General features: G+C 36.8%; 1 protein-coding gene across 2 annotated transcripts in view; it reads left to right on the forward strand.

Moving 5' to 3' along the window:
* Positions 1-10,698, forward strand: part of LOC122812253 (4F2 cell-surface antigen heavy chain-like) — a 767,505-nt gene that overhangs the window by 512,378 nt on the left and 244,429 nt on the right. For both annotated transcript variants that reach the window (XM_044084754.1, XM_044084682.1), the window contains exon 9: positions 6,502-6,603. In XM_044084754.1, the coding sequence (XP_043940689.1) occupies positions 6,502-6,603 (102 nt within the window). The remainder of the gene's footprint in view (positions 1-6,501; positions 6,604-10,698) is intronic.

Consider the following 10,698-nt stretch of genomic DNA (forward strand, 5'->3'; position numbering starts at 1 on the left):
ACCATATCAAAAACCACATAGTAACTGAAAGGGATAGAAGTAGGGCAGATTATGAAGTGGTTGGAAACGGTTATGAAGGATAACTCAGGTGATGAAAGGAGATAAATAATATCATATTACAAATCACAATTGTTTTAAAGTCCAGAGTTGCCAAAAGGCCTGACCTTTGAATCTATCAAACTATGAGATTCATTATCATGTTTAAATTCCATTCTGAGTTCAGTTCCAGTTTCAGTTTTTAACCTTTACTGAATACTGTAATAGACCACCACGTTTGCGAGAATCACAATAGCTACTTATTAATCCAATAAGGTCAATTTCTAAATCATGTTCAACACGATGTTAATATAACTCTGAAAATGAAAGTGTCCCCTTCTGAATGTCAATTTTCCTTTATAACAGTTGAACAGTTTGAGTGAATTCACACAAATGAACTTTTAGTTTGTGGTTTCCCTGTGTGAAATGTAATATTATTGTTATGATTTACTGTTACAGTGAACATACGCGACTATATTAATTAATCAACACACAATGTAGTTTTGAAACCACGTCTCTCACTTCTCCATAAGACTTAGTCCCAGTGTGCTAAATCTGCAGAAATGAACTGCACAAAATTCTTTGAAGGCCCAGGTCACTTTTGTATAAAATTCAGAACATATCAATTTATGTCAATTTGAATACTGCACAAGCAGCAGGCATTAGAGTCTTGAGTAATGATACTAACTTGGTCTTTAGACCTGCTGATAATGTTAAAGATGAAGATAGCTTATTTGAAAATAAGCAAGCTGAGAGGTGAGCTCTAATATAAGAAATGTACATGACATTCTGACCTCCCCCTGATGATGAGATGTATTGATAAAGGTATATATACTATTTAATGATAGAAGCACCTTTAATTCCTCTCATCAGTCCTTTGATGGGGCTTTATACACTATTTTTAAAGAACTCCCTTTGATTTATTGGAGGATTTGAAAATGTTGTTTTGGCTGTATGTATGGGAGAAAATGCATGTTTTAAACACTAGGACAGGGTCCCATATGATATTAAATATACAAATGACATAGGGTATATTAAAGATATTATTTTTAGAAATTAGTGGGAGAGACCAGTTTTATAATAACTGCTATAACTTAAAAAAATTAAAGATTATTGAGTAGAATGTTAAGATTGATTGGATTGGATATTAGGACAAGGTTTAGAGAACTTTTTCAAGTAGGAAATGCTGTACCTGTAAGTTTTTATTTCAACTGTGCAGAAATTTGAACGTATTGAGCTAGGTATGTCATTTGAACCGAATTCCACGTAGGCGAGGGGCTCAAATCTACAATCATATTATATATTTATAAAAAAAGAAAAGCAGTAAATGCTTTAGCCAAAACACGTCAAATACATCCGCTCATGTGTCTTAAATTTAGAGTACTGCAGATTCAACAATATATAAACTTATCACCCATTCATTTATAGCATTTTATGAAATGTTAGTATATATATAAATTGCTTAGGAAATGTTTTACTGTATTTACTTGTGAATAGTGTGAGATAAAAGGTCTAAGGTCTTTGTAGAAATGAGTTTCGCTCTAGTAGAAGTTTTATATATATTTTATTTTTTTTTTTTTTTTATTTTTTATATATATTATATATATATAATCTATATGGATGAAATGTAAAGTAACGTTTTCACCTTCACATTGCCCTATATGGGAATGTTTCCTCATTTTATTGTTTATTGCTCTGTTTAAGTGGGTTTAATTAATGTATATATGATAGGGATTAGCCTCTTTATTGTAACCTGATGCTCACTTAATTAAACAGAATTTGTTTGATTTTATATCGTGGTGGTTCCAGTGATTTATCAGCTAACATATCAATTTATGTAGAAAGCTACTCAGATAGTACAACCATAGCAGATTTGAAAGTTTTCTCAAATGGCACTATGACTTACACACCAGATAGGGCCTGATTCCAAAAGGCTTACTGTCAGTGTAAGTGACATTCTCTCGTTTAAGCCTTGACCCAATTCCAAAAAGCTTGGTCTCACAATAAGCGACTTATTCCAGCGTATACACTAGAGTAAGTCACTTGCACTGACATTGTCTTTTCGAATCTGGTCCCCACTGTAAGCCTGCTTTATATATAGGCCTTTCACTATACTAAGTCACTTATGCTATCAAGTCTTTTGGAATCTGGCCCTTGGTGCTTTTCCCTACTTACTTTTGAATAAACCAGTCACATTAAATACGTTCCCTTCTGATACAAGATTGGCCCATCTTGTAACTAACAACACAATAGACACCACTTTAGATTTCCCACACAGATTTGTTTCTAATAGAAGAACATAGTTGAAACTAAACTGTATATAAAGCATTTCACTCCTGCACACAGTTATTGTCCAGCACTAGATAACAATAATATTCCTAGTATTGTATTCCTGTATTGTTAATCATGCCATAACAATCAGTATGTTAAACTTACCCAGTTTTCCTCATGGACTCCTAATGCATCTAACAGAAGCTATGCTTCATTTTTTTGTATAACTACATTTCAGAACATGGCCCTTTACTCATGTAAATATGTCAGTTCTGACCTGTGAGAAAATGTACTCATGGCACAGTTGCAGTATACATATGAAAACAGCAAAGCCGTCTACCCCCACAAGTGCAAACATAAGATGGCCCTCAGTCAAAACGTGAATGAAAAATATAAATGTCCTCCAGATAGTAATGCCAGCCTGCCAGCTAGAAGGCATTCAGAGAAATACAAGAAATAAGTAATACATGTGATATACCGTTGGGGAGGTGTATCAGGCACTAACCCTTAAAGCATGCCAAAGGTAGGGCTGGTTGTTACCCAAAATCCCTAGAGAGTGACAGAATACAGGAACTTTCGTGCTCTCAGTGTGCCAATAACACACATGGTGACAACTATGTATAATGTATATTAGAGAAAAGCAGTCACTTCCATTCCCCTGTCCAAATAGCTGCCATAGACAGTCTACAGTCTATCTGCTGCAGTAGTTTTCAAAGTGAACTTGATTATAATGTAAATACCTGAAACTACATTAAATAGAAAGGCATTAATGTTGCTCAGAAAATGGAGGTACATTACATATACTGCTTTACTGGGTTTTTCAATACCAAGTTTTCCAAAGAGCTTATAACCTCAAGCAGTGAACAGGCTGAATGAGTTTAAGGTAAGCTACAAAACAATTAATGCATCATCTTCAGGAAATTTTATTTTTATTTTATGTTGCATTTGTTAACTTGGGTGTAGAACACTGATCCTATTAGACCCATTTCAGTCTCATCCCAGAGAAAACACAGTAGTTACATGACATTATATACAGAGTGAATGACAAAATGTAAGATATATTATATACAAAGTGAATATCATACTTGGCTTGAGGAAATAAAGGCAATAAATGAATGACATTATAAACAGAGTAAGTGAAAAAAAAACAATATATACATACATACATTACATATTGAGTGGAAATCAGAGTTGGCATGCTGAAAGAGTCACAATCAACAATAGAATCAGAGCAGGGCATGTAGTCAGAAGGAGGAAATTAAGAGGTTAAGTTATATAACCAGACAGATAGCAGTTGCATTTTACTGCAGTCTTAAAATGTGCTTTTATTTGTGAATGGAAAACTGGGTAAGAGGAATGATCTTTATGAAAACAAGGGAGATATTCCCATAGTTTTAGACCAAGGACTGCAAAAGCATGGTTTGTGCCTAGTTTGGTGGGGGGGGGGTTGAGGAGAGTTCATGAGAGGTTAAGATGTCTATGATTGTATTTTGGTGCACCTTTGAGCAGTCTGGAAGACAGTTTAAATAGTTTAGAGGCAAGTAGAAAGTCAGTATGTTGTTTCACAGGTAGCCAGTTATCTTTTTCAATGGTTTTCCAATGGTGTTCATTACTTGGAGACAGAGTGATGAATCTGCAAATGATATTTGAAATGGACTGAATGGGGGATCCATTTCTTTTAGAAACTGCAGCAATTAGTGGGAGACCGTATTCTAACTAAGCCAGTAAGATTCCTTTATCTACAGCATTTCTACATAATCTGAATAGAAAAGGAAAGATCGTATTCTAGAATAGAAGAGAGTTGTTTTTTCATCATGTGTTTAGTGCAGGTGGAGTTGGAAATTTGGGAAGGGATCAAACCAAATCCCTAGGTATTTGAAAGAAGTGGCATTTTCAGTAATGTTATTAAGATGGTCGATGAGTTTTACAGGCCTGGAGAAAGAAGTGAGCTTTTACCTAGTGCTAAAACACATTATTGTTGTTTTGGAGGAGTTTAGCAGTAATTGTTTATCACTGACATATTGAATAAGGGCATGAAAATCGGCCTCAAGTTCAAGAGAAGAGATGGAGTAGCTGGAGTGGTATAGGACCATGTGATCAGTGTAAAGAAGGACAGCAAGATGGGTAATTCAAAAGGATGTTTGTTAGTGAAGATAGAGGAGAGGAACCAGAATAGGTCCTTGAGGGACACCCTTCTACAGAGGGGCTCATGCAGTGAGTGATGAACTGAAGGTAGCTTTTAAACCAGGGCAGTGTGTCACCATTGATGCCCATTTCAGTGAGATGGTCTAGGAGAACTAAGTGATCGATAACATGAGAGGCTAAGATACAGAGGGCTCATGCAGTGAGTGATGAACTGAAGGTAGCTTTTAAACCAGGGCAGTGTGTCACCATTGATGCCCATTTCAGTGAGATGGTCTAGGAGAACTAAGTGATCGATAACATGAGAGGCGCAAGATTGGTAATTCAAAAGGATGTTTGTTAGTGAAGATAGAGGAGAGGAACCAGAATAGGTCCTTGAGGGACACCCTTCTACAGAGGGGCTCATGCAGTGAGTGATGAACTGAAGGTAGCTTTTAAACCACGGCAGTGTGTCACCATTGATGCCCATTTCAGTGAGATGGTCTAGGAGAACTAAGTGATCGATAACATGAGAGGCTCGAGTCCAGTGAGGTCAAAAAAATTTGCCCCAGTAATTAGACATTTGTCCATTCTGAGAAGAATGTTGCCAAGTGTCCAGTTAGCTGTGGATGTACTGTAACCAGACCAAAAGCCAGGCTGATTTTGAGAGAGAAGGTGGTATTGGTTGATGTACTGAGTTAGTTGCAACTAAAGTAATTTTTCCAGGCTCTTTCCCTAGGTAAGGAGAATAGAATTTGGCTGAAAGTGTGATGGACTGAAGGGATTGGGTTTCTTAGAAAGTAGTTTTACAATGGAATTCTTCCAAATATTAGACATAATATTAAATGTATTACAAAGGTTGTAGATGTGTTTCAGTGGGATGGCTGTAATCAGGGGAGCTGTCAAGTTTAATCTGTTCAAGCAGTGGATAGATGTCCTTGGATGTGATAGTTCTGAAGTAGGATGTATGCAGGGTGTACTGAAATGCAATAAATTTTGTCAATTAGTGATATAATTCTCCATCCTCTGAATGCTAGAAATCATATTTGCACTAAAAATCCACAGGCCTGCAAAGGCTAGACAGTTGATGACACTAAGATGTCCAAAACATGTTCTATTACAACATTTTGGATCTAACTTCATATTTAATCCCTGTCTGAATAAGACCTGGACAATGTGCACAATAATATGCTTTCACAAATGTTTTTTACTGCTCCTCACACCTGATTGGTGAGAGTAAAGTGAGTTTAACACCAGGTGCAGAGCCAAAGCTGAAGCTGCTGAACTTTGTTGGGCCCTTGTATACCATCCTTTGTCTGTATCCTTTGGGTATACAGAAGGGGCTACCTTTTATAGTGCTTAATTTTTCATGAAGATTACACCAAATGTTCAGATTCTATGTTCACTTCAAGATCTTGGTCAACTTCTTTAGGTCTAACAGTCCAGTCTCTGATGTCAGTAGCATTTTCTAAATAAAATTTCAGTACCTTCTACTTTACAAGTGTCAAAATGTGCAGAATAAAATTAATTTATGTATTTGTACTTCTCAGAAGCCAGTATATGTCGACTTGTTTGTTTCTCACAGTAGAATTAATGGTTACATACTGGATTTTAATCAGTAATTCATTACAATCTGTGGTGCTTTGGTAACCACAAACATCAATAGCACTCTTACATTTTGTACAAGCTGTGAAGTTCTGAGTATCACTTTAATATTTCCGATAATGTGTTTCATTCCACAAGAGCACATGACACAAGACTACATCGTAATGTACTTGACATATATTATGTTAAAACGCATTCTTTTATCTATGTATTTATGTTTGTTCTTTACAATTGTAAATATTTTTGTTGTTTTTTAGTATGAGGCATCCACCATGTCTGCTTATGTTTAATCTTTTCCACAAGTCTGTATCCATCAGTAAATGGATGTCTTTTCACTAGATCTAAATGAAGCATGTCTAGATTACAAAATGAATTGTTTTAATTAGAGAAAACTAATACTTGCCTGAAATGTTAAACAAAGTTAAAGAACAAACGTTAAAATAAATTTCTTTCCCCATCTGTTGACAGAACGGTAAGAAGCTGCCTGTAATGAAATGGAAGCCTTCAGAACACACACAAGCACTCAAGAAAGCATTAGTGAGAGATGATGATCATTTAGCCTCTGTTGAGGTGAGCGAAACTTATTAAACCTAAACTAGTAGGCCTGCTTTACAAGGATATCTAATGATGTTGTTATTTCAGCTGGTAGCACATTTGTTATGATCAGTGCTCTGCTGTTGACATTTACATCTTTTGCTTCTGATAAGCTGCTTTCTGGTAAATAAAATGAAAAGGGATCTAGTCCAACTTTTTTTCTGCTTATCACAGTAGTAAACATTAATGTTATTTTTTTCTGTGTCCTTTTGCCTCTGTGCTTGCAGACCATGAAGTCTGCCCCAGTGTGTCTCAATCTCATTCATTCTGTTGTATGGGGTACCTCCAGTAAAAGAATGAGAGCCATTCTGACTGGCTGTCATTCAGGTAGACGTGGGAGTGGTCTGTGCCCTGTCACATATCCCAGCAATGATGGTGTTTTTCATTAAGGGCATCCTACACCCTCCACATGTAAGAGCATGCTTCCACCCAAACAACATGAGGCTATCATCTCTGGCTTGGGATTGTCAAGCCTACTTCTTTGGTCTTGGCCATTTCAATGCTGTGCAAGCCTCTGCTTGTATGGTGACATCTGATGACAACAACCACCATTTCTCCCATCCAGCATAGACAAGATGGTACCAAACACTTATTCCCATCCTCCTTTATCCAGGGTTTTATTCCTGTGTGTCACAGAATGGAAAGCTTAAAGTGAAACTTGCCAATTGATGACTTGGAATGTATTGAACCAAGGTTGCATGATGGAGTTAATAAACAGAGATGAGGAATCTTGGGAACATAAATACTGTGGTCACATCTGCAACACTCAGATTGAAAGTCAAATAATGATGTTAGAGATATAGATCGTTTAGATGTTCATCTGGATTTCTCAGGGAAAACCCAGAAATAGAATACCTGACCCACAAAAGCAAAGGCAGAAATACTGGATGCATGCAATGGTTACTGCATAACAATAGACATGTACTATATTAAAGGCAAAGTAAATAATGAAAAGTGAGAAAAATGGAGAAACATGGCTAGTTTCTGATTTTTTCTAAATGTTTATGTAGTTTATTTAACATTCACAGTTCACAGTAAGATTTTTCATTACAATTCTAGATTTTTTATTACGATTTAATTTAATATTTTAGCTGGGCAAGTGAACTAGTATATTGTGGACCATTTTCAGGCATGAGTTATGCCTAAACATTAAGGTTAAATGCAGCATGTGAAAACAGCATGAAGTAAATGATCGGTTATAATGTTTTGGGAGGTGAAGTGAAAACAAGCTACCTGGAGAACACCCATGCTGACATGGTGAGACTACGTAAGCTGTATTTACTGACTGAAGGACAGGTTTGAATCCTGGATCCTGGAACTGTGAGATCTTAAGCACTGAATCATGATACATGTAGCACAACTATAATGTATATTTTAACACATTGATGTGTTGATTAGTGTAATATGTGCCAAGGTCCCTTACAACAGCAAATTTACTTAATAGAGTGTTATTTAAGGCATGTGGGTACCAAGGTTAATGATTGCCAAAGTGTCACTGTGCACTTTTTTGGCATTAAATGTCATTTCTATGGTAGTGGCGGACTTGAAGAAATTATCCAGGTAACCTTGAGGTGCATACTGGTCATGGATATTGGTGACTAAGCAAGTATTTTAGTGTCATATGCAAATTTGCTGATCCAGGTGTTCTGTCAGTTGGACAGTCAGACATTAGAAAGTCAAAAAACAAAGGCCCCAAAATAGATCCTTGAGGACTTCCAGCCTAATAAAATTGTAATTCAAAAACCAATCCTTAATTCATACATTTACCTACCAGGTTATTTAAAGGTCAGTATACAGTTGGCCTATAATTGTCAATGGTGGGTTCAGAATGACTTTTCAGTAAAGGTACAATTATTTTTAGTGTCGTTTGCAAATTTGCTGATCCAAGTATTCCCACTGGTTTTCAGTCAGTCATTAGAAAGTGAAAAAGCAAAAGCCCCAAAATAGATCCCTGAGGACTTCCAGCCAAATAAAATTGTAATTCAAAAACCAATCCTTAATTCATACATTTACCTACCAGGTTATTTAAAGGTCTGTATACAGTTGGCCTATAATTGTCAATGGTGAGTTCAGTCTGACTTTTCAGTAAAGGTACAACTATATAGCTTCTGCCCAGAAGCTTTGAAATAGCTACAAAAGATAAAGCACCAGATTGTCAGCTCATCCAGGACCAGCTGTTGAGTTAGGCTTAATGGATTTTAAAGCTTTTTTTATGCATTTGGATAAAATTACTGAGCATTTACCGGATACCTCAAAAACTAGAAGGTAAAAAAAATATATTAACTGGTTTTCAAAGTGTAGCTAGGTCTGATGGATCTGTGATGACATTGTCATCAGTTATAATTAAACTGGGAGTTTACATACCTTCTATAAATGCTTGAACAAGGCCTTATTGTTATTCTTAACATTTCAGCTTCATCTCATGTTTACTCATAATCTGAATATTCATACCCTCAATGCTGATCTGCCAGTTCCATGATTATAGCTTCGAGTTAGTAACAGCAACATCTGAACTATAGTATTTCCTTATAAATCCATGCTCATTATAGCTGTTGTTTATTGCAGTAGCACCCGCAAAGATTATGTAAAAAATGGTCTAACTTTCAATGATTTGGTTCAGTTTAACAACGTGTTGTTTTGAGTTTGTGATTAAGCCACATACAATCTAATCTCTGGTAGTTTCATTGACAATTTGTGAAAAATTGCATTGAATACTTTCTTTAATAGTCATATTAGTGAGTACTGATCTATAGTATGGACCATTCCAATCACAACAGGGGCATTACTGTCTTATGCTATGATGTCATTGATATTTAGAAAGCATTGTATGGCTAGGCTTATAATGGCCCAAGATGTTGTTAGCCCTATACTACTAAAATTATGAGGACTAGATTGTATGGGCTGCTGTTTTCTGAGGTTCGTGACAACCCTAAAAAATAACTTTTTCGTAGGTATGCCTGCTGAGGACAGATTAAAGATTACTATGTACATTGCATTTTTTGGGGGGGCAACTTTAATAAAACTTTACTCCTTCTACAGGCCTGAAATTTGAAGGCCTTTCTCTAGTACATAAAGTTAGTGCAAAACACAAGCACAGTTTGAGGGAGGCAGGACCCTCTTCCAATGCCTAAAAGAAAATGTTTTCTGAAAAGAACAGAGACAAATATTTCCAAGCCTGAAAGCAAAATGTAGTAAAAGAATCAGTAAGCCAGAAAAGAAGAGGCCATAATAAGGACTACTGAGGGCTGTGGCCATCAGAACGAGTCAGGTATTGCCTTGTCAGCCTCAGATCCCATAATCTGGGACTACTGTATATCCGTCTGTCTTGAAGTTTTTGGAGCAAATGTTGAGATTTCATCTTGTATAGCTGGTCATATCTCTTAAAGAAGTGAATAAGCCCACCAAGTCAGGTGCCAGTCTTAATCATTAGATGGGTTATTCCCCATTTCTACCCAAAGTGTTCTCTTGTATTAGTTTCTGCAGAGCTCACCAATTTTTCCAGTTTGCGACTTTCCTCCTCCTCCTGAAGAAGAAGACTTTCCTTTCACTTTCTTTGGGGAGCAGACAGAAGGGCTGGACAGTCATCTTCCTGGTGTCTGCACCAGCCTCTGACAGCTTTGATTATCATGACGTCACTGAGGAATATGAGGCTACAAGTCAGAGAATTAGCTTCCGGGTGGTGCAGCTTCCAACATCAGGTGCAGCTTTCATGGTGAAAAGGAAGAGAGACTCCCTCCTTACTTAACTGGATGAAGAAGAACTAGCGCATTCACTACAGCTCTCCTTACCTGTTTGGATATAACACCGATGACAAGGAGTTGGTAGAGTCAAGATCCACTGTGAAGGAGGTTTTCTTTAGAGACACTTCTCCTTAGAAGAAGACATTTTAAAAGGGTTGAAAAAAGGTGTCAAACTACTGAGTATTGAGAAACTAAGACTCTGAGTCTGCATTCCTGGGGCCTAACTCTTAACCCCACAAGACATTGGGAAGATTGTGCAGTGTTCAGGACAGTTGGATGTGATCTGAATGTGGTCTCCTTGGATGCTGCCAGGAGATCCAAACTGACTCCA

The sequence above is a fragment of the Protopterus annectens genome, chromosome 1.part0 (assembly GCF_019279795.1).
Source record: "Protopterus annectens isolate FY-2018-M chromosome 1.part0, PAN1.0, whole genome shotgun sequence".
NCBI classification, from domain to species: Eukaryota; Metazoa; Chordata; order Ceratodontiformes; family Protopteridae; genus Protopterus; species Protopterus annectens.